This window comes from Papaver somniferum, chromosome 8 (assembly GCF_003573695.1).
Source record: "Papaver somniferum cultivar HN1 chromosome 8, ASM357369v1, whole genome shotgun sequence".
Classification (NCBI taxonomy): Eukaryota; Viridiplantae; Streptophyta; class Magnoliopsida; order Ranunculales; family Papaveraceae; genus Papaver; species Papaver somniferum.
In genome coordinates, this window is record NC_039365.1 from 155894692 (window position 1) to 155916008 (window position 21317).

At 38.2% G+C, this 21317-nt stretch overlaps 3 protein-coding genes across 3 annotated transcripts; 1 reads left to right on the forward strand and 2 right to left on the reverse strand.

Annotated features, from left to right (window-relative positions):
• The first annotated feature begins 1330 nt into the window (after positions 1 to 1330).
• Positions 1331 to 4500, forward strand: LOC113303631 (protein PGR). Its single transcript, XM_026552677.1, has 5 exons — positions 1331 to 1633; positions 1729 to 1842; positions 2041 to 2263; positions 3113 to 3361; positions 3926 to 4500. Exons 1-5 carry the CDS (start codon positions 1494 to 1496, stop codon positions 4055 to 4057), a joined length of 858 nt encoding a protein of 285 aa, XP_026408462.1. The 5' UTR covers positions 1331 to 1493; the 3' UTR covers positions 4058 to 4500.
• A 1207-nt stretch (positions 4501 to 5707) lies between these two features.
• On the reverse strand, positions 5708 to 9264 carry LOC113306274. Its single transcript, XM_026555232.1, has 3 exons — positions 8142 to 9264; positions 6810 to 8058; positions 5708 to 6572 (listed from the first exon to the last, which is right to left on the reverse strand). Exons 1-3 carry the CDS (start codon positions 9262 to 9264, stop codon positions 5708 to 5710), a joined length of 3237 nt encoding a protein of 1078 aa, XP_026411017.1.
• Positions 9265 to 10341: 1077 nt separating this feature from the next.
• On the reverse strand, positions 10342 to 11277 carry LOC113306276. The gene is made up of 2 exons (XM_026555233.1): positions 11088 to 11277; positions 10342 to 11003 (listed from the first exon to the last, which is right to left on the reverse strand). Exons 1-2 carry the CDS (start codon positions 11275 to 11277, stop codon positions 10342 to 10344), a joined length of 852 nt encoding a protein of 283 aa, XP_026411018.1.
• Positions 11278 to 21317: the final 10040 nt, after the last annotated feature.

Sequence of the window (21317 nt, forward strand, 5' to 3'; positions counted from 1 at the left end):
ATAAAAATACTTGTTTATTCCTTGTTATCACCAACCGTAGAATAGCAATAAGCTCTGCTATCTCCGGAATTCCTGTTGTCACTAGATACGGAAGCGCTCGACTACCAGATTCTATCCATCTGAGCCACCATGAATAAGCTCTCAAGGTATAACCCATCAAATGCATTACAGTTTGTGAATTAGGTTGATCCTAGCATCAGACGCATAAGCTCGGTCTGCTTACTAGTGTCATCTCTATACACAATTGCTTAACATAATCCCTCTGTCAGCTTTTGCGATGTACTACTTGTGTATGAAATTGAGAGTGACTATTACACGTATCACCAATCCCAATACTTGTATAAGAATTATCATCAGGTATATTCAAATGGCCAATTAAATAACCCAATGATAATCTTAGACACTAAAAATAATAGAGACAAATGACAAGAAAAATCAACTTAAAATAAACTCGTAAAAAGAATTAGAATTCCATTATGCAGGACTTTGAAATCATCCCTGATGAATAAAATTTAGCTACACATGAGTTTACTAAAACCCATGAAAAATATATGGAAGAAGGATTTGAAGAAAACTTGGTTTTCCCCTAAGAGCAACTGCAGTGGTGCGAGTATAACCAAAGACCAAAGAGGAAAAAAAAGACCAAATTTTGGGTTTAATCTGGTGTGTGACCCTACGGTGGAAAAACTAAATTTGGTCAGACGGACATTATACCAACGCTTGGTGTGGGGCGTAGAATATACCAACGCCTGGTGTGGGGCGGGGAGTATACGTTCGCCCGGTGTAGAAAAAAAAAAGGAAAAAAAGTGGGGCGGAAGTATTATGCCCGCCCCATGCATTTGAAATTTGTAAAGAGTGGGGCGGAGGTATTAAGCCCGCCCCACACAAAAGATTAAAAAAAAAAAAGACGGGCGTGCATTATACTTTCGCCTCGTGTGGGGCGTGTACTATACGTCCGCCTGGGGTGGGACGTGGACTATACGTCCGCCTGGTTATGGGGCGTGGACTATATAAACGCCCGACTATATTTGGGTTTGGTCTTGGTCGCAGACCAAATTTGGTCTGGATTTTAGTCTTTGATCAAATTTTGATCGATGGTCCGTCCCACTACGCCTATCAACTGGACACTATATTTGGGTTTAGTCGTCCATTGTGGACGCTCTAAAGGGATAAACCCTAGAATAGAATATAACCTCTCATCTCTCTTCCTTTTCTCTATTTTTTCCTCTCTCAAAATTTGTATTCTGAAACTCGGCTATTAAGCCTTATATAGGCTTTTCCACCGACCCTTCACCGAGAATTCAGTATTTGATAACGATTCATAGTCGGTCAACAGTGTTTTCAAGCTGGAGAAACACATGTACGGACTGAAAAACGAAACGGGGCATTTTTGGAACTATCTCATTTCTTTTATAAAATCATACACTGCCCAATTTCGTCTCATGTATGTATGACTGGTAAGCTGAGAGAGAACCAGTACAGAATTTGTGAAAATGGAGATTCAACAATTGGTAGTCGCTGTGATTCTCTCATCGTTAATCGCAATTAGAGCTTACAAAAGAAAATCCCTTGATGGATCGGGTGCAATTGCTGGGTTTCTAATCATGTCTGGCCATATTGCAATTGGATACAGGTTCCATTACCAAATCTTTCCTCTTCTTGGACTTTTGGAAGTTTTGAATTTGAATTTCGATTTTTGTTGTTGAATCAAATGAATCTATTAAATAGGTTTGGAGCTTTAATACTTGTGTTCTTCTTTACTTCGTCTAAACTTACAAAAGTTGGAGAAGACAAGAAGAGAAGTATTGATGCTGAGTTTAAAGAAGGGGGGCAAAGAAATTGGTAAGATAATGCCTTCTATTTCATGGGTTTTGCTTAGATTTTTGAATGAGAAATTAGATTTTTTAAGAGATTTTAGACATTGGGTCATTAATAAAAACAAAAAATGGATGCAAAGCTGCAAATTTTTGAGGTAGTCAGGGATTAGTTTCAATTTCACTTGATGGATTGTGAATACGCTATTGTTATTCTACCTAACAGGATTCAAGTTCTAGCGAATAGCGGAATTGCAATGGTTTTGCTTGTGATTCTTGGGAAAATGTCAGGATGGCAAGACAAGTGCTTAGATTCACAAGAGTCGTCACTTATTACATGCCTTATTGGTGGTGTAATTGGACATTATGCTTGCTGTAATGGAGATACTTGGTCATCTGAGATTGGGATGCTTAGCAATGGTCAGCCACGCCTAATTACAACTTTCAAGGTATGCTTAACCTTTAGGGATATGTTTTACAATGATATTGCTCTAGGGTTCCATCTCTCTACCAGTGACTTCAGAAAAAAAAAAATTGTACTCATTCATCTTGTATCTACTACAGCTATTGTGGTTCTACCAGTTATATGACATTTCAACCAGTTGTTGTAATCTTTACCGAGATCAATGTTGCCCTTGTTACCGCTCAATGTGCTTTGTTTCTGTTATCTCCCACTTTCTATAAAAATAACTTCAGTAATTTCTTATTTTTCTTCTAAGCTGTAAAAAAAGAATTCTGATGTGAATCACGTCATGAAATGAGATCCAGCATACAAGCTCTCACACCATGTTTGAGGATTTACAAAAATTGTGACAGCTCAAGTAGTGTAAATTCTTTCCTTTAGATTAGGATATAGCTTCTTTAGGTTAGGATATAGCTTCGACGAATGTACTTGAATGATGTACGTAGTTGGTTTAGATACATCATACCAGTCTCTCAGTAATAATAACATTCGTCTGATAACTTTTGCCCTTTTAGTTTTTTAACAAAACTTATGGTTAACTCGTTTCGGTGTACAGATGTTTTCTTGCTTTATATTGGGAGCCATATTTACTTTCTGTTCGTTTCATAGAATTCTAGTAATCTTCTAGAAATAATTTTCTTGTAGTATCAAAGGAACACTCTGCGATGCCATCAACCTTATGTAGATCTTTAGTGTCACTTTTTAATAACAAGTTTGAGTGTCCAGTGAACTTCCTCACCAGACTTTTGCTATATAATCTGTATTTCTGTGATACCTGACTGATATAATATTGAAATCGTCTATGCTAATACATGTTCTTATGTAAACTTCTCAGCCAGTTCGAAAGGGTACAAATGGTGCAGTGACAACTACAGGATTATTAGCAGCTGCAGCAGCAGGCACTGTTGTTGGGTTGACATTTGTTATCTCTGGATACTTTACAACGAAATGCTCGTCTGACGTAGCACTGAAGCAGTTATTGGTAATACCTCTTGCTGCAATTGCGGGATTAGGCGGAAGTGTGATAGACTCTTTGTTGGGGGCAACAATGCAATTTAGCGGGTTTTGCACCGTCAGAAACAAGGTACGAGTAAGATCAAAACAAACATTTCAGTTTTAATACACTAGTTATATGATGAGCTTCAAATGAAACCTCTTTTAAAACGTACTCAACCCCTCTTCTGGAACTGGTAATCTGCACTGATATTTGACCTAGTCCACTAATCTAGTTGGGGATTAGATTTTGGCATTCTGTGTCATGATGGATTGGCGGTTCAGAACTTTAAATGGGGAAGATAAGTGGCATTCATAAATTCTGAGAACATGATTATCTTTCAAAACAAGTTGAAACAGCTAAGGCGTTTGCCAAAATGAAAAAAAACCATCAAGGGCTTTCATTACCATGTTACTAGTTCTTTTGATGTTTCCGTACATTCCCAAGAGCTTTTGGCTTACTAAAGACTGAGAGAAACCTTATAAGTTATAACCTATATCACATAGTTACATAAGCTTTGTGTAAGAAAATCTGAGAGAAACCTGAGTAGAAGCGGGAAATATTGACATACATCTCTTTAGCTTGAGCAGCGTATATGAGTTAGTTTTACACAAAGATTAAGTTAGTTTTTGACTGTTTATCTTTACATTGAAGGTGGTGGCAAATCCTGGACCCACAGTGAAGAGGATATCTGGACTAAGCATCCTGGACAACAATGCCGTGAACCTGGTTTCAATATTGCTAACTACACTCCTAACTGCCATTGCCTGCCTTTACATTTTCTGATTATTATTAGATCTTCTCAACTCCTTTGCAACTCCCTTATTGTTCACACGTATACTCATAGTTTCAACTCCTTTGTAACTCATGGTTTCATCAATATGATTCAAGCGTGTTAAGAATGTGTTTTTTGGAGTAGAACTCGGTTGCTTCATATTTGGATGGTTAACATGGTTGTTTTGGATTCTTGCTTCATCGAGTTAGGGAGGGAAAATGTTGGTTATCATGACTGCCGCACAGCTGAAGATCAGGTATAATGACGCTCATCCTACCAGTTGCAATTATGGTAGGCTCTTTGGCTGTTCCATTTGCTGTAACCTTAATGGCACTGTAATACATAGAAGTAAAAAACATTCGCAGGGACACTCATCCTTTCAAACAATTCAAATTTGATACTCTATTAGCATTTATTGATAGACTGGGATAGTACATAGAATTTCCGTCTTAGCTGAATTGGTATGTCATCATGTGTTCTTTACTTTCTTTATCAAAGAGGAACCCAAGGATTTTCAGCAGATTGATTCGCACCTACTAAATTCAAGAAACTTTGCGAAAATAAAAATCTGGACGTGTCCTGTATGATTCAACCTCCAAAGTTGATGATATTGTAACCGTATTTTTTTGTTGCAATGCACCTAACCAAGAAAAATCTGGACGTGTCCTGGCTGTTCTTTACTTATTTTGTATAAAACCTTATAAGTGCATCAACAGATCGCACCTAACCAATAGTTTAAAATTTCACCTAAGAACAGGAGAGATATTTAGGAAACATTGGTAGCCATTCTGAAGCCCAGCATACAGGAAAACCAATCAATATCAGTCTGGAGCACATCATCCAAGTGGTGCGACTGCAGATCATATCTGTAAGAACAATGCTTCTGATAGTCTCAGTTGATGTCTGGCTGGTAACACTAGAAAATCAACTTGTTTCTCAGGTGTGTTGAGTATACACAATCGAAACATTGATCTCCCTGCTCTCTAAAAGATAATTCAGATTTCTCCAACATCCCACTAAACAATTTAAAAAATCCATTTGTTTATGGAGAAACACAAAAGGAGATTTAAAATTTTTATTTGTCTATGAAGAAAACTCTGAAAAGGTTAATTGATGTTAAGGGAAAAATACTAGGGCAAAAAGACATGATATTTTTAAGTCCGATTACAAAAATTTGCATTCATAATTTTAGAATTGCCTTAAATATATAAGGTGTGATATTTTTAAGAGGAAAATATCGTGTCCAAGCTTTAGATTTACAAACAAACTCACGCCCTAGTTGGATCGCCCGATCTACGGTTTCCTTTCTAATTAGATATGAGAACAGGAGAGATATTTATGTCCAAGCTACAAGGTAGTCGTTGTGTTGGCGGCGTGTTTGGGCAGGTTACATGTCAGCCATATCCGGATTTGATGGTGGTGCATCCATTTTTGGCTTTTCGCCTCTCCTTTTAACTCTCTCCTGTCTTGTTCCTCTTAAGAAACTTAGGAACTAATCAGGAGTTGGGATGTTTTTTTTTTTTGAAAAAGAAAGGGGTTAAGGAGACCCCAACTTTACAAAGGGAAAAACTGGAAAGGAAAAAACAAGGAAGCAAAGAAAGCTAAAAAACTACAAGAAAAAACCATTAGTGGCCAAAAAAGGAGGTCAAATAGACCAAAATCTATCTAATTCTTTTATACAGCTTCCCAGAAGCATCTTCTTCTATGATCCTTTTCAGCTTCTCATCAAAATTGGTGGGATCAATTATTATAAAAACTCCAGATGGTTTTGAACTAGCCAAAGCATCAGCAGCTCTGTTAGTTTCCCTGTAATTGTGCAATATAGTCACTTCAGCTAGCAAGGCTCTATAGCGCTGGATGGACTCCCATACATGATGACAATGCCAAGGGGGTTTGGGGTCATAACTCAGCAGATAGGTGGCCACCGTCATGGAGTCAGTCCTGAGGGAGACTTTTGAGTGACCTTTTGTGACAACCAGTTTAAAACCTGCTTCCACTCCTTGTAATTCATGATGTGTAATGGAGAGGGGGGTCGGGCTACCTGCAACTGCATCCAGAGGGGTACCATTGTGGTCTCTGATGATAGACCCATATCCTGCATCTGAATCAGCCATGGACCCATCAGTATTGACTGCCACTTCATCTTCAGCAGGTTTCAGCCATGGAACTTCCATATGGGCTGCAGTGAGGAACCTAGTATCACACCTCCAAGCATTGGTTAAATCTCTACTTTCTGGGTTGTCTGGCATGATGATGGCAGTATCAAAAAGTTTAATTTCCACCTCCTCAATGATTTTATCATAAACAAGTTCATGGGTTAAGCTTTTCTGAGTAAATATTCTTCTATTTCTTTCCCACCAGATGTGGTAGATGAAAGCATTATATGTTAATTTCCTGATGATGCCAACATCCTTGTTCCCTTTGAGATTTTGCACACACCAGCCAATTTGTTGATCCAAATCTGTGTGTCTTATCCCTCTTAGCCCCAACTTTCTTAATAATATGTTCCAAATAATGGTGGAGAATCTGCACTTGAAAAAAATATGGTAGTCATCCTTCATCATCAGGTTGCAAAGGGTGCAGGTAGGATCCACATTCAAGCCCCAGGAAAGTAGCTTGTATCTGGTCTTCAAGACCCTATGCATTGGCATCTAGTCTATAAAGCAATGTCTTGGGATACATTTATTGAACCAAACTAGAGTGGTCCAAGATAGTGTTGGTAGCTGAGTTTTGAGTCCATCATAAGTATCCTTCAGGGTGTACTCTCCATTCTTACTGGTTGTCCACACTAGCCTATCTTCCAACAAGGGATCTGTCTTCACTTCATGCATAGCTTCAGTGAAGTTTGTGAGATCATTTGAAATATTAGGAGATAAGGACCATTGTACATTGGTTAAACAGCTGCTCACAGTAGCATCAATATGGTGGTAAGAATCATAAGCTAGTTGAGGAGAAAAATGGTTATAAAGGGTATCATATGGGAGCCATCTGTCCTTCCAGAGCTTGGTTCCATTCCCATTGCCAATTAAGTGGAGAATAAATTGTCTTGCAGCCTCTCTATGCACTAAGATCCTTCTCCAACACCAAGAGCGGTCAGATGGAGTCTTTAGGTACCAGAAATATTTGTTTTTGATGAGGTTCTTGTAGACCCAGTTAACCCAGATGGTGTCTTTCTTACTGACAATGTCCCAGATATGTCTGAGGTTGGCAGTTGTGTTTGTGGTAGCTATGCATCTGATGCCAAGCCCACCCTCTTTGAATGACATGAAAATAATAGTCCAATTTACAGATGGGTGCTTGTAAGTGAGATCAATACAAGCCCAAAGAAAGTTTCTGAAGATAGTGTTAAGAGCCTTTATAGTTTTCTTAGGAAGGACAAAGCAAGCTGTCCAGAAAACAAGCATACTGCTTAGAACTGCCTTGATAAGTAAGATCCTCCCAACATAAGAAAGAGTATTTGCCTTCCATGATTGGATTCTAGTAATAACATGGTCTACAAGGGGAGCACAGTCAGCATGTGAAAGCCTAGTAGACAAGAGTGGTAATCCAAGGTATCTGACTGGGAGGGAGCCAGGTTCAAAACCAAGAACTGTTTTAATGCCAAACTCTGTCACACTATCAACTGAAGATAAGAAAATGTTGCTCTTGTTGTTGTTGACAACTAACCCAGTTCTGGCAGAGAAGGTACAAAGGGCAGTGGCCAAAGATCTAGCAGACTTAATATCTTCATTCATGAACACTAGAAGATCATCTGCAAAGCAGAGATGGGTGATAGTGGGGTCTTTGCACTTAGGATGCAGGGTGTAAAAGCCAGATTGAACTTGTTGCAGCATTAAGGAGTTGAATAATTCCATAAGCAAAACAAAGAGGTACGTAGAGAGGGGGCATCCTTGCCTAATTCCCCTTTTACCTTGAATATAACCATAAGCAGACCCATTGACCATAATGGAAAACCTGGGAGTAGTGATGCACATTGCCACCATTTGATGAACTTTGGAGGGAAGTGGAATTTCTGCAGCACCATGAGTAAAGCATCCCATCTAATGCAATCACAAGCCTTCTTCAAATCTATCTTCAATGTGCATCTTGGAGTACCATTGTCTCTATGATAGTTCCTTAAGAGTTCATGAGCTAGCATGATATTGTCTTGGATGGACCTCCCTGAAATGAAAGCAGACTGGCAAGGGCTAACCAAGTATTTCACTATATGCTTGCTTCTGACAGTCAGTATCTTAGTGATGCATTTGTACATGACATTGCAACAAGCAATTGGTCTAAATTCATTAAGAGAAGAGGCATGAGGTATTTTGGGAATAAGAGTGAGGAGTGTAGCATTCACCTCTCCCAGCAGTTTAGCACTTGAGAAGCAGCTATTAATGGCATTGATGAAGTCTGCTCCTAAGATTCTCCAGCAGCTCTTGAAGAAGTGGGAAGAGAACCCATCTGGCCCTGGGGCTTTATCTGAGTCAATGGTTGATATTCCATATACAATCTCATCGGCAGTGACACTGTGTTCTAGAGCAGCAGCATCCTCCTCAGTAATAGTTTGATGAAGATCTACTTGGTCCCAAGCATTGATGTCAATGGGGGTGGATGCTTGTTGCCCAAACATTGTTTTGTAATAGGTGACACATTCATTAGCTATGTCAGCATCAGTTGAGAGCCGATTCCCATTGTCATCATGCAGAATCAAAATTTTGTTCCTTGCCCTCCTCTCTAGAATAGATTTGTGGAAGAAAGGAGTGTTGTTGTCCCCAAGTTTAAGCCATTGTACCCTGGACTGTTGTTTCTTCATAGCTTCTTCATGCCTTGCTTTGTTAGCAAAGTCTGTGACAGCAGCTCTTTCTTCATTGATCGTTGTAGGACAGAAAGGGTTGATTTGAAGGGATCTTTGAGTGTTTTCCATATTTTGTTTTGCAGCAGACACTTGAGCACTGAATTGGGTGAACTTGCTTTTCCTCCAAGCTATAAGATGCATTTTCACATTCTTGAGTTTTGTTACAAACTTGTACATGGAGGTACCTTGAACAGGAATGTTCCAAGCAGCCTCCATAACCTCAAAAAAGTCAGGCTCATCAGCCCAAGTGTTGAAATATCTGAATGCCTTAGGGCATGTTCCTTTATCTGCAAAAGTGTTGATGACCATAGGGGAATGATCATAGATGCCATTAGTAAGGAATTCTGCAATTGAATCTTTGAAACACTCCATCCAAGCCATATTAACTAAAATTCTGTCTAGTTTCCCTATTATTCTTGTTTGAGTGTCTTGTCTGTTGGACCAAGTGTGGAAGTTACCAATGTAAGGGAAATCAAAGAGTTCGGCATCTTGTAAACACCCATGAAAGTTTGATAGTGCAGTGGGATCAGCTGGAGCACCACCTTCTTTCTCATTGGAGTATAAGTAAGTGTTGAAGTCTCCTAGAAGGACCCACGGGATAGAGTTTTGTGATGATAAGTTTCTCAAACTATTCCACAAGTATTCTCTTTCGCTCTCACTATTATGCCCATAGATGATTGATATTGGGGGGGAGGGGGGGTTGAATTCATAATATAAGCTTTATCAAAGATCAGTACTATCTAGAATATCAACTGTTGCAAGGTTTTGATCCCACATTAGCCAGAATTTTCCCAGGGGGTGATGAGCATAGTTGTCTAAATAGGACCATCCAGAAAGGATGTTGTTTCTAATTCTGACTTTGTTATTCTCTTGGACTCTTGTTTCTACCAAGCCACAAATTTTCAAATCACTACTTCTAATAAAATTCCTCACCTCCACTTGTTTCAGGGGATCATTCAGTCCCCTGGTGTTCCATCCACCGATGTTATTCATCGGAAACAAGCCGATAGGGAGCTTGTCTAACACGACCAATCTTTTTCTGGTCCAAACCCTTCATACTCGAATGTGAGACAGGCGGCTTAATGTTTAGCTTGGGGTCCCCCTGCAAACTCACACTTTGGTTCACCAGCAAACTCGGAGTTGGGGTATTGTTTAAGTCCTTTGGATTGTGAATGGTACCCTCCTTTGGTTGATGTTCTCTTGTAACTTCCATATTCCCCAACACCTGCTTCTTTTGTTCATTAAAGATTTCCATAGTCTCCAGGGTCTCAGTATTTCATGCCTGCTCCAAAACAGAAAAGAATTTTGTACTGGGGGTTGCTGAGGTATGTTGTTGCCATGTTGTTGAACTCTGACAGGTTCAAATCCTGGAGGGTATTGAGGAGTAACCTAAGCTTCTATGTTTGTACTTGCACCACCAATGTTAGGAGCTCTCCTTTTGTGCTTGACTGGTTGCCATTATGAGCCTTCTGTGGGAGGTGTAGACTCTGAATTTTGCGTGCGCATTGGATCACTTGAAGTTGCAACATTGGATTTAGGTTTGGGAGCATAGAATGCAGTTGAGGTGGGAGTTGGTTGTTCCCTAACCTTCTTTGGGCATCGAGCTTCACTGTAACAAAAGGTCGAACAACTTGGGCATTGGGCTGGTTTCCAAGCATAATCAGCATCAACAGTGCATTTATACCCATCATCAAACACGACTGTGATCTCCTTCTTGAGTACAGATTTGGGGTTTATTTCTACATAAACACGAGCAAAAGACATTCTAGTTCTTGCCGCCGTTGGTCCATCTTGGAGCAGAGGTTTCCCTACAACAGAAGCTATGAAGCTTAGCCCTGTAGAGTTGAAAACATATACTGGAACTTTTCTGATGGTCATCCAAACTGGTATAGCTTGAATGTTCTCTAGTTGTTGCTCAATGAAAGGTTCCCATCTTATGACTATGAAAAGGGTGTGAGAGATGAACATTGGGCCATGTTCAAGAGCTGTGATTCTATCTTCTTCCAAAGTAAATTTTAGAATGAAGGCTTTCTCTTCATGTACTGTCATGGAAAGTTCACCCTTAAGATTCCACGCTTTCTCTATTGCTCCCTTCACTTGAATGTAAGGAAGAAGACGACCTACAAAGCCTCATAGTACGAGTTTTTCACAATCTGCCATATGGTTAACTAAAGCAGGTGCACGAATTCTGGAAATCAATTCACCGTCAACCAATACTGGTGGGCGATAACACAAATCAGCCGATGAACTTGGGAGAATTGTTCTCGATCTACCAGCTGCTCCACTCCAATTAGATTTAGGTTTTAGGGTGTTTTCTGATGAAGAAGTGTTAAGATTTTTTGGGACTATTGAGGGTTTAGAAGAACCAGAAAGGGGAGGGAAGGCTGGATCCATGACAGGAATACCAGGATCTGGGAGGGATTCGTCATTAATGCAGAAGAAGATGATCTAAGCGCCTTGACTTTGGTCAAAATCGCACGGCCGGAGTCAAGCTGTTGGTTTTCCAAAGAGTTCCTTCTCTTTTTGTGTGTTGTTAGCAGTTGGGATGTTGGTGAGACTTAAGGTCCAATAAGGCAATCTTTTATAGGCCTCTACTTTAAAACTAAGATTAATAAAATGTACTAATGGTGGGTTTGGATGCAGAATTTTAGAGGTGGGATTTATGGGGCCTGAGGATTTGGTGGAATTCGGTTTCCCTCGGTATGTTTGGTTGTCAAATTTCCCTGGATTCACGTTTCCCATAGGAATCACTTTTCCAGCAAATCCTTCATTTTGAGTCCGACCCCCCCCCCCCCCCCCCCCCCTAAGATTTGCTGGAAAACTTAACGAGGGATTTATGGGCCCACATAAATTAAACCCTAAAATCCCCTATAAAATCCCTTGCTCGGTTGGTTTCCCCTCCAGATTTCTTTTTACCCTCCTGCCACCCTCCCGCCAGTTTATCTTTTATCCTTTCCTCGTTGAATCCGCAAAGGTAAAATACTTAAACCCTAATCGATAATCATTTTGATTTTTAATGCATATGCGTTTATTTGATTTATAGTATGCATCTATCTTCTTTTTGGTTAGGTTGATTGATTATTAATGTTCCATTTTTTTTCACTATAACAAACAACGATTTTGATCTATTTTGTTTATTGATATCTTTTGCCATATTTTTGTTAGTACAAGTTAGATCTGTGTCCCCAATCACATGCATGTTAGTTCGGTGGTGGTTAAGTTACTGTTATCCTCAGTGACTTTGTGATGTATCTAATCAACTTTTATATCGTTTTCTTTAATCCACATAGTCTTATTCACTAAATACCAGTAAGTTGGAGTTTCATGGTTGCATTTGCAATTCTGATTTTGAAGTTGTTTTGATCTCTGTTGTTATGTTTTATGTGTTTGCTTACTTCTGTTTATGCTAGCCATGTTGTGTGTGTCCACATATAATAGACGATAATATATTTTGATGATGATTATTATTGTTTTTTTTTTTATTTTCTATAAAAATAGTCTTGTTTGATTTTGATAAAATATTGTTGATTATCCGATACAATCGGTTTGTTGGTAAATGTAGGAAGATGTTGTTTCCTACTGATTGGGATGTAGTTGCATGGTTATGTTGTATTGTTGCTATAGTTTCTTTTCAAGCTGGATTATCCATGATATCCACGTTGTATTTAGAGAAGGAACCATCTAGGAATCGGGAATATGAGCGACAACTTGCTCTAAAAAGACTTTTCGGAGAGAACAAAAACACCTGTAGGGATATGCTTAGAGTTAGCAGATATACATTCCATAGAATATGTCAAATTTTAGAAGGGGCGGGGTTGGAAAGTAATCGATGGGTTGGCATACGAGAGCAAGTGGCTATCTTCCTTTTTATCATAAGGCACGACACAAAAATGAGACACAGTGGGTTTAATGTTATAAGGTCAACTGAAACAGTACATCGACACTTCCACAATGTACTGCTTGCAATATTAAGGCTTGGTAAAGAATGGGTAAAGCCTGCTCGCGCGAACTTTTCACCGTTAATGGGGGATAGGCAAGGCTGGGCCATGACATATTTTAAGGTATCGATTCAATAATTTATTTGTATATACACAGTTCACGTATGTAGATCGACTGAATAATTTGAAATGTTATATGTAGGATTGGGTTGGTGCAATAGACGGTACATACATGCCAGCAACTGTACCATTAGAAGACCAACCGCGTTATCGTAACCGAAAGGGAGATATTAGACACAATGTTTTAGCTGCTTGCTCATTTGACATGAAATTTACATATGTATTAGCCGGTTGGGAAGGATCTGCCCATGACAATAGACTTTTAAGATCTGCTGTGACTACTTGTGCAGAAAAACTAACCATTCCTAAAGGTAAATTATCTCATTTTTAAGCTTAATTTCTTAGAGATTAGGTAGGTAATTTTACATATTCTTACTTATATTTATTTTTGTGCCATAGACAAGTATTACCTCGGAGACGCTGGATTTTCGCTTGCCCCGGGATTCTTAACTCCTTATCGTGGGACTAGATTTTATTTGTCTGATCATCATGGGAAACAACCGTCAAACCCAAAAGAGCTGTATAATTACCGTCACTCCTCTTTACGTAATGTGGTGGAACGTATTTTTGGTCTGCTAAAAAAGAGATTTTCATACTTAAGGACATCTCCTTTTAATTCTGTGGATAACAAAAATTATATTAGCATGTTATATTATGCATAACATAATAAGGGAGGTGGATCCTACTGATTTTGGTGATGAATGGGAAGATTCCCCTGAGGAAGAGCATGAAGACTTTACGGAATTGAGAGACAATGTTATAGGATTAGAGCCTAATGCCAATTGGTCTGGATTTAGAGATCATCTAGCACTTACGATGTGGCATGCTTATAGTGGGAATAATGGTCATTGGTTGAATTTCTTATCGTTTGATTTACTGTTTGGTTTATCGTTACGAACTATGTTATGAATTTAATATTAATCGTTTCTTCTTTTGAATTGTTTGATTTACTTTTTGTATTGGATCTTATGATTGGATTCATAACCAGTCTGTATAGAGTGTCGGGACTGTCTTATATTATCACGGATTCACGACACATTGCATAATATGCTAATTTTCTTACAAATACATAATTGGAGCTAAATTATCTTTTTTCTTTGTCTTGCTTGATTTCAGGTTAGATATGTTTTTTTTGGAAGATGGCTCTCCTCAATCCGATCAAGTGCAGCAGAAAAGTGACAACATTACTTGGACTACTACGATGGACAATGAAATGTTGGAAACTTTGAAAGAACAACAACTGTTGGGAAACAAAGCTAAAGGAGGCCAAGCGGGTTGGAAGGCACCCGCATTTGTAGCTGTTGTGAAAAGAGTGCAACCCCTTTGCACGCATACGCTGACAAAACTTAATGTGCAAAATAGGTTGAAAACTATGAGAAAGCTTATGAAGGGCGTGAAAGAACTCATGGGATTAAGTGGGTTTGGCTGGGACTATGAAAATAATAAGCTTATGGCTGATTCATCTGTTTGGGATGATGCTTTGGAAGTAAGTAATCATTCTTATTTTTAGTACTCCCCTTACCATAACATCTTTGTTTCATTTTTGATTTGGTTACTGGGGATAACGATGTATTCATTGAATACAGGTGAGACCAAAGTTGAAGCATCTGAAGAACAAGTCAGTGGACTTGTATACTGAGATTCTTGAAGTATTGGGAGATGAACCTGCTATGGGCACAAAGGAAACTACGACGGGAATGATGACTGAAGATTATGAACCTTTACCTCCTGGATCATTCAACTTGGATGATTATCCTGATGATGGACATGATAATAGTTCATATACATCATCTGCAGCAGGAATGAGTGGAGGAATAATTTTTGGGCCATATTCATCAGCTAGAGGAACATCAAGCCAACCAGGTGATAAGCGTTCTGCGTCAGGCCAACCAGGTGATAAGCGTTCTGCCTCAAGCCAACCAGGTGATAAGCGTTCTGCCTCAAGCCAACCAGGTAACAATCTTGAGCATCTTAAAAAACAGCGCACCCGTTCAATTGCTGCAACTTTGGGCCAAGAAATAAACGGACTACATAAAGAAATTGGACGTGTTGCAAGTGACATGGATAAAAGAAATGAAATGGACAAGTCATGCTGGGAAGAATGCCAGAAGGCATTGGAAGAACTTCATTTGGAAACCCATATCAGGTTAGATGCTATCAACTGGTTGCTACTTTACGTTGAAAGAAGGAAGGTCTTCTTGACTATGAGTTTTGAAGACCGAAAGCTATGGCTACGGATGAATTTGAATGTTCAGAGCGATTTCTAGTGGTTGTCGTTTTCAAGAGAGTATAGGAACCTTACGACGAAAAGGTTGCATAGCGAATAAGTCGTACTTGGTTAATCTTTAGATACTTTGCTACAATTTAATTTGTTTTGAATTTTGGATTAATATTTTGATTAAAATTTAATAGTTTTTTTATAATTGTCTTTGTGTTTTGGTTAAAATTCTGTGTTATATTATGATCATGATTACTGACAACATGGTACGACCAGAACTTCCATGGTTCAGGCCTTGGTTCTTTTGATTATTTTTTTTTGGGAAGCGCAGATGTCACTGCAACTATACGCATTCATAAGTGGGTGTCAGGTGCAGACAAAATGTTATGTTCTGGGTGTAGGCAATCTGTGCACCTTATGCTTTTGTCAGTTTGTGGTTTTCGTTTCCTTTTCTATGGAAAAATTAACCAAACAACTCAAAGTAATCCAAGGGAGAGTATTATGATAATCCTAGGATTTGGAAGGTGATGCCAAACGGGACAGGAAATTTCAAATGGAGAATTTACCATATTCCTGGAATTTTTTATTTGGTTACCAAACACGCATGGAATTTAAATGAATCCCGAAATTTATAATTTCATGGGATTATAAATCCCTGGGAAACGTAATTTCTGCATCCAAACTCACCATAAATGAATATGAAAATGAAGTCATTTTAAAGGAAAGAAATAATTTAGTTAAGATGCTCGTAGACATTTTAAAGGGAAGGATTAACTTGTTTCATTAATTGAAGATTTATTTCTAGTAGACATTTGCCTACCCTAGAGAGAGAGATCGCGTTTTCCTGAACATAACACCACCGAACAGCGCCATCAAAAAATAATTTAAGCGCGCCAACAGATTCCTATATAAATGTACGGGAGATAGGGGTAGTGGCACATAACAGTAGATCAGAAGCATCTTCAAAAAAAATTCTTTTTTTTTATTCCAAAATCATTTATAAAGGATATCAAACTTACTTAGAGGTATACCAAAATTCATATACGATAGAACATCCATTGATTAGGAATTGTGAACATCCATAGCAGCAATCCATGTTTTTCTTGGGGTCAAAATTTTGCTTTACGCAGGACCAAATAAGTCAACTATTATTGCCACAGGGGATAGGGATAGTGACCGTCATCCTACCACTCACCGTCAAATAAATCGTTGGCGAAATGAGTAACTATATTCTGTCACATTCAACCACCATATGATGGTACGCTCTCTGGATATGCTTTTGTTAAAACCTCATCGTGTTATTATTATCGTATGAATAAGATCGACTGGTTGCTATTAACAGTCAAGTTGTTTCAACACTTAACAAGTAAATAAAAGCATGATAAAAAAACGAACACAAACATAGAAACACCGACAAGGTCGTTGATGTTTTTACCTATTACAGTAAAGTCTTACTCAATAAATACAGATCATCGTCCTCTTCGTACCTTCACCATCACACAGACGACATATATAAACACAATACACTGGTACAATAATATTCCTTTCACACATTTAATTATCAACACACTGCTGTTCCAGCTAACTGTACCCAAGCAAGGTTCACATGTCTATATATTAGCAGCAACAGCAAAGTGTATCCAAGCAACATTCACAGGTCTTGAAGCAGAAAAAGCAGCAACATGCAACAAAAAAACTGCAAGACAAAAAAGATCACCGCTGATGACACTTCAATTTACAAGTCATCTCTTATGAACAACATATATAGCTAATTTAGAATATAATTAAAACCAAAGATCGATGAATAGATTGGATATGAGAACACTTGAGAGAGATTTACCAAGCATAGATGCAGCCCTTGTCTTCATGGAGTTTTTGGACTTGTTCCATGTAACATCATGATCTGATGGTGCACCCATTTCCTGATTCGATGGTGCATCCATCTTTGCCATCCTCTCAACTCTCTCTTGGCCTTGCATCTCTCAAGAAACTTAGGAACTAACCAGTCACTTGGAAATTTAAATATCGGTGAGAGTTAAGGTGCAATGAGGTACTCTTTTATAAGCCTCTAAAAATTACTAATAAGATGTAAAACGAATATATATATATATATATACGAAACCAAATTAAGTCATTTATTTAATGGAAAGGTTTTAAATTTACACCTCGTTAGGTTCAAAGAATTGGATAGAATTGGATTTCTAAGAATTTAATTATGGGGTAAAAATTCGTTCGATTGGCTAGGCCTTAAAATCCTCGCGTTTTTAGGGACCACTTAAAAGGATTTAGGGGCCAACAATAAAACAAAAAAGGTCACCCAAAGGGAAAATGTAGCCAGCCCTTATCTCGCGTAATTCGTAATGGCGAAATTACCCTTATATATTCGGAGGATATGATAACATTGTTATCCTCCGATTGTAATCGGAAGCCAAAATATTACCCATACTTCCGATTGTAGTCGGTGCAGTATTAGAATGATCTTTGTTTCATTTTTTCCATTTCTTTTTCATTTTTGAGTTGTTAGAGTTATAGAGAAGAATGTGAAGGAAAAAAGGGAAAACCCATTTTATCACTACAAAATGGATGGATATGAAGAAGAAGGTGAGAATCATGGCGAAGAACAAAATGTTGAGGGTTCACGACCGTTTAGAGAAGACGATTTGGGGTATATGTTGAATGATCCAAACTTTTGTGGAGAGGAAAACATAGACGACCCTTTCATGGAAGAAAATGGAGAATCGCCTGATATTGAAGCTAACGATGCATGTAAAACACATGTATTGTGTTAAGAAACTCAAATACTCGATTTGCATGCGTTTGTGTGCTTTTGTAAACAAGAAAAACCGATTATTGCATGCATTGAATGCCATGAACTATCCAGATTCGGTAGATAATTTCTCGAATAAACTTACGAATATAACACACTGAGTACCAAATATGTATATTCGGTAGTTCCAAGATAGTAGTTTACTGCCGAATATGAGAAAAAACCTCAAACTGGTTTTCCAAAAAAATCTTCATTCGGTAGTTATGTAGAGTTATTTACCCCCGAATGGCCCCAAAGACGAATTCCCCAAAAAAGTTCAAAACTCAGTATTCTTATCCTTTACAATCGGTAATAGTTTAACATTATTTGACTGCCGAATATAACAGTGGCCTCAAAATAAAATTTCTGAAAACTTGAAAATCGGATGTTTATCGATTAAAGTTATCTCCCGGTTATGTATATTCGGCTGTTTTACTATATATTTTAGCTTCCGATTATATCATTTTTTGCACTCAGTAAACTGTGTACATTCATTTGCATAAATCGGGTGTTTTGGGTAACCGATAGGATTCCGAATATAGTATATTCGGCAGTTTGACTTATTTAATAACCTCCGATTATTGTATAATAATTTGTTGCTTTCATATGCAGGCCATTGAAGAGTTTGTTGATGATTTCTATTTGAGGCCCGACACTTCCCTATGCTATGCAAACGATTTGGTATACTCATTACTACTTTTTTTTTCTTCAAAATTTATATGTTAAATGGTTATGCTTATTTGTTTTGTTTTATGCACGTTTAGACATTTGGAAGTAAGAAGGAGGCAAAGGAATGGCTTATGAACAAGGCAAAAGATAACATGTGCGTGGTAGTTCAAAATAATCATGTTAGTAACACTCGATTTGAAATGATTTGCGAGCGAGGTGGGACGCGAAAGAGTCACGAGGGAAAGAATAGTAAGTACGTACGGAAGACGAATAGGAAATACCGAAGCAATACCAAGAAGATAGGATGCCCATTTAAGATTGTCTTCTAAAAACTGATAGTTTTGAAATTTTGAACTTGAAATAATCGGAAGTTAACTCAGTTACCAAAAGTTCTGAATATGGGGTGTCTAACCTTCTATATTGGCCCTTGGAACCACCTAGAGCCATGGCATGGTTTGTTTTGAACTTGTAATACTCGCAGTATAATTTTTTTTGTAAAGTTCTGAATGTATGATGACCCAAAAATCAGAATTTGGGAAAAACTGATAGTTTTCAAATTTTGAACTTGAAATAATCGGAAGTTAACTCAGTTACCAAAACTTCCGAATATGGGGTGTCTAACCTTCTATATTGGCCCTTGGAACCACCTAGAGCCATGGCATGGTTTGTTTTGAACTTGTAATATTCGGAGGATAATTTTTTTTTGTAAAGTTCTGAATGTACGATGGCCCAAAAATCAGAATTTAGGAAAAAATGATAGTTTTCAAATTTTGAACTTGAAATAATCGGAAGTTAACTCAGTTACCAAAACTTCCGAATATGGGGTGTCTAACCTTCTATATTGGCCCTTGGAACCACCTAGAGCCATGGCATGGTTTGTTTTGAACTTGTAATATTCGGAGTATAATTTTTTTTGTAAAGTTCCGAATGTACGATGGCCCAAAAATCAGAATTTGGGAAAAACTGATAGTTTTCAAATTTTGAACTTGAAATAGTTGGAAGTTAACTCAGTTACCAAAACTTCCGAATATGGGGTGTCTAACCTTCTATATTGGCCCTTGGAACCACCTAGAGCCATGGCATGGTTTGTTTTGAACTTGTAATATTCGGAGGATAATTTTTTTTGTAAAGTTCTGAATGTACGATGGCCCAAAAATCAGAATTTGGGAAAAATTGATACTTTTCAAATTTTGAACTTCAAATAATCGGAAGTTAACTTAGTTACCAAAACTTCCGAATATGGGGTGTCTAACCTTCTATATTGGCCCTTGGAACCACCTAGAGCCATGGCATGGTTTGTTTTGAACTTGTAATATTCGGAGGATAATTTTTTTTGTAAAGTCCCGAATGTACGATGGCCCAAAAATCAGAATTTGGGAAAAACTGATACTTTTCAAATTTTGAACTTGAAATAATCAGAAGTTAACTCAGTTACCAAAACTTCCGAATATGGGGTGTCTAACCTTCTATATTGGCCCTTGGAACCACCTAGAGCCATGGCATGGTTTGTTTTGAACTTGTAATATTCGGAGGATAATTTTTTTTGTAAAGTCCCGAATGTACGATGGCCCAAAAATCAGAATTTGGGAAAAACTGATACTTTTCAAATTTTGAACTTGAAATAATCGGAAGTTAACTCAGTTACCAAAACTTCCGAATATGGGGTGTCTAACCTTCTATATTGGCCCTTGGAACCACCTAGAGCCATGGCATGGTTTGTTTTGAACTTGTAATATTCGGAGGATAATTTTTTTTGTAAAGTTCTGAATGTACGATGGCCCAAAAATCAGAATTTGGGAAAAACTGATACTTTTCAAATTTTGAACTTGAAATAATCGGAAGTTAACTCAGTTACCAAAATTCGAATGTACCACACAAATCATTGTCATTTGAACTTGTCTAACTTAGTTACCCAAACTTCCGAATGTACAACACAAATCATTGTCATTTATCTGCTCTTCTTTACTTTACGACCGTGACTACCTCCCAGTCCTGCACGACCACGGGTTTGAGCACCTTCAGTTGGAGCAGCTTCAGTTGGAGCAGCTTCAGCGCTCGATGAAGCTCGAGTTCTTTTACCCGTCTTTGATACTGCCACCTTGGGCTGATGCCTCTTCGTGACTTTCTCCCCAAACTGGGCAGCATAATCTTCGTTATCCATATTATCAACTAGATCTCTAGCCTCTTTGATCTTCTCAGCTGGCATGGGATCTCCGCTCTTCAGGCATGCAGTTAACATTTTGGAAACACGCTTGAACCTATTCACCTGTTTTTTATACGTAATGACATAACATCAAACGGTAATTACCTAAGATTTATAGGAATAATATAAAATGAACAAAAATATAAGAACACGCACCAGTCTATCATAACCAGCTGGTTTGTCTTTGATGATACAATTATAACTTGAACCCGCCGCGTGTTGGATTTGATTTCACGGATAACCAAAGGATGTGATACCTTGTTATACCAACTCATATAGTCTGGAGAATTTTCATCACCTCGGGTGGTTCGTCTACCAGTGTCGATAATGAAGTCATTCCTCTTATCCCAGTTATCAAGAACAGTAGGTGGGCCTGTGAACAATCGTGAGATTATCACCACTAGAAGAGCACAACTCCAACTCCAATTTGTAGTAATCCCCCATTTTCTCCACAGGTTGTGTTGTATATACCCGTGTTGT

What these genes read in the sequence shown, in the direction of transcription:
- LOC113303631 (XM_026552677.1), top strand. Translation starts at nt 1,494, where the DNA reads ATGGAGATTCAACAATTGGTAGTCGCTGTGATTCTCTCATCGTTAATC. An exon ending in GAAGGGGGGCAAAGAAATTG is followed by an intron (nt 1,843 to 2,040) that starts GTAAGATAATGC and finishes TCTACCTAACAG; the next exon opens with GATTCAAGTTCTAGCGAATA. An exon ending in GCCTAATTACAACTTTCAAG is followed by an intron (nt 2,264 to 3,112) that starts GTATGCTTAACC and finishes TAAACTTCTCAG; the next exon opens with CCAGTTCGAAAGGGTACAAA.
- LOC113306274 (XM_026555232.1), bottom strand. Translation starts at nt 9,264, where the DNA reads ATGGCTTGGATGGAGTGTTTCAAAGATTCAATTGCAGAATTCCTTACT. An exon ending in GAACTATCATAGAGACAATG is followed by an intron (nt 8,059 to 8,141) that starts GTACTCCAAGAT and finishes ATGGTGCTGCAG; the next exon opens with AAATTCCACTTCCCTCCAAA. An exon ending in ACAACCAGTAAGAATGGAGA is followed by an intron (nt 6,573 to 6,809) that starts GTACACCCTGAA and finishes TTTCAAGTGCAG; the next exon opens with ATTCTCCACCATTATTTGGA.
- LOC113306276 (XM_026555233.1), bottom strand. Translation starts at nt 11,277, where the DNA reads ATGGATCCAGCCTTCCCTCCCCTTTCTGGTTCTTCTAAACCCTCAATA. An exon ending in CCCACCAGTATTGGTTGACG is followed by an intron (nt 11,004 to 11,087) that starts GTGAATTGATTT and finishes GAGGCTTTGTAG; the next exon opens with GTCGTCTTCTTCCTTACATT.